The 1,101-nt window shown below is 39.0% G+C and overlaps 1 protein-coding gene across 1 annotated transcript; it reads right to left on the bottom strand.

Moving 5' to 3' along the window:
• Positions 1-212: 212 nt before the first annotated feature.
• On the bottom strand, positions 213-957 carry LOC107735978 (GTPase IMAP family member 8-like; the record flags this gene model as incomplete). The annotated part of the gene is made up of 1 exon (XM_016547507.1): positions 213-957. A coding segment is annotated over one exon (745 nt), but the record flags the coding sequence as incomplete, so codon positions are not given.
• Between the last annotated feature and the right edge of the window lie 144 nt (positions 958-1,101).

The following is a 1,101-nucleotide window of genomic DNA, read 5'->3' as shown; positions in this document are numbered from 1 at the left end:
GGGGGAATAGAGTTTACACCCCTGGCTGAATTTGCTTCTTTAATTTTATCTGCAATAAGTTTTCCACTTGTTCCTCCCGAGATAAGCGCTCCTCCTCCGATTAAAACTACAGGTAGTGCTATTCCTCCAGTAGCAGCAGCTAATGCTGCGCCTCCAGTAACTGCTGCTCCTGCACCTGCTACAGCTGCTGCCACTAATGCTACATTTTTTACCTTCTTTTTCAGCCTGTTTTTTTCTTCCTGCCTTACATTTTCTACATATGCTCCCATTCTTCTCCTCTCTTCCTCTCTCTGCTTCCTTTCTTCATCCCTGATTTTTCTCTGAGCATCATTGTACATGTTACTGGTGTAATGCTGTCCTCCGTTCTCCATCACCATTGTGTCTATCTTCTCCAGCAGTTTATTTACTTGATCTCGGTTTGTATCTCTGTTATTGAAAACATGATACCTGCCTTCACACTGTTCAATTAAGCTTTTAAATGCCTCATCTTTTGTCAGAAACTCCTCTATAGGTATATCTAACTGATCTCCTCTAGTGAACAGAATGATGGTGTAATGAGTAGCATCTTCTCCAAAGTTTCTCTGAATCCATTTCACTGTAATTTTCTGTTCATTTGTGAATCTGTCGTCCAGTCTAATGACAAGAAGAAATGCATGAGGACCAGGAAGAGACATCTCGACACACTTCACTAACTCATTCTTCAGTTGTTCTTCACTCATTGATGTATCACACAGTCCTGGAGTGTCGATCACTGAGATTATTTTACCATCTACCATCTGCTGATGTTGTTGGCATTTCTCGGTCACAGATTGCGAAGACAATTTTTCTCTGAATATCTTTTGTCCCAGGATGGTGTTTCCTGATGCGCTCTTTCCTATTCCAGTTTTACCCACCAACACGATCCTGAGATCTGATATGATTAGAGGACATAAAAATGGGAGAAATAAAATTATATTACTTTTTTATGTGCTATATAAAACTATATCATATTTGATACACAGTGCTTAATTTGTAAATTGCGAGGTCCCGGAACAAAGCTTCTCTCTTAAATAATTCTCTTATTAAGAATTAACAGAGATTTAGACGTTAATGTTTATTGAA

This window comes from Sinocyclocheilus rhinocerous, unplaced genomic scaffold, assembly GCF_001515625.1.
Source record: "Sinocyclocheilus rhinocerous isolate Xijiao unplaced genomic scaffold, SAMN03320098_v1.1 C36410538, whole genome shotgun sequence".
Taxonomy (NCBI): Eukaryota; Metazoa; Chordata; class Actinopteri; order Cypriniformes; family Cyprinidae; genus Sinocyclocheilus; species Sinocyclocheilus rhinocerous.
Note: the sequence above shows the minus strand (reverse complement) of the source record. Positions and strands in the feature narration are given on the sequence as shown.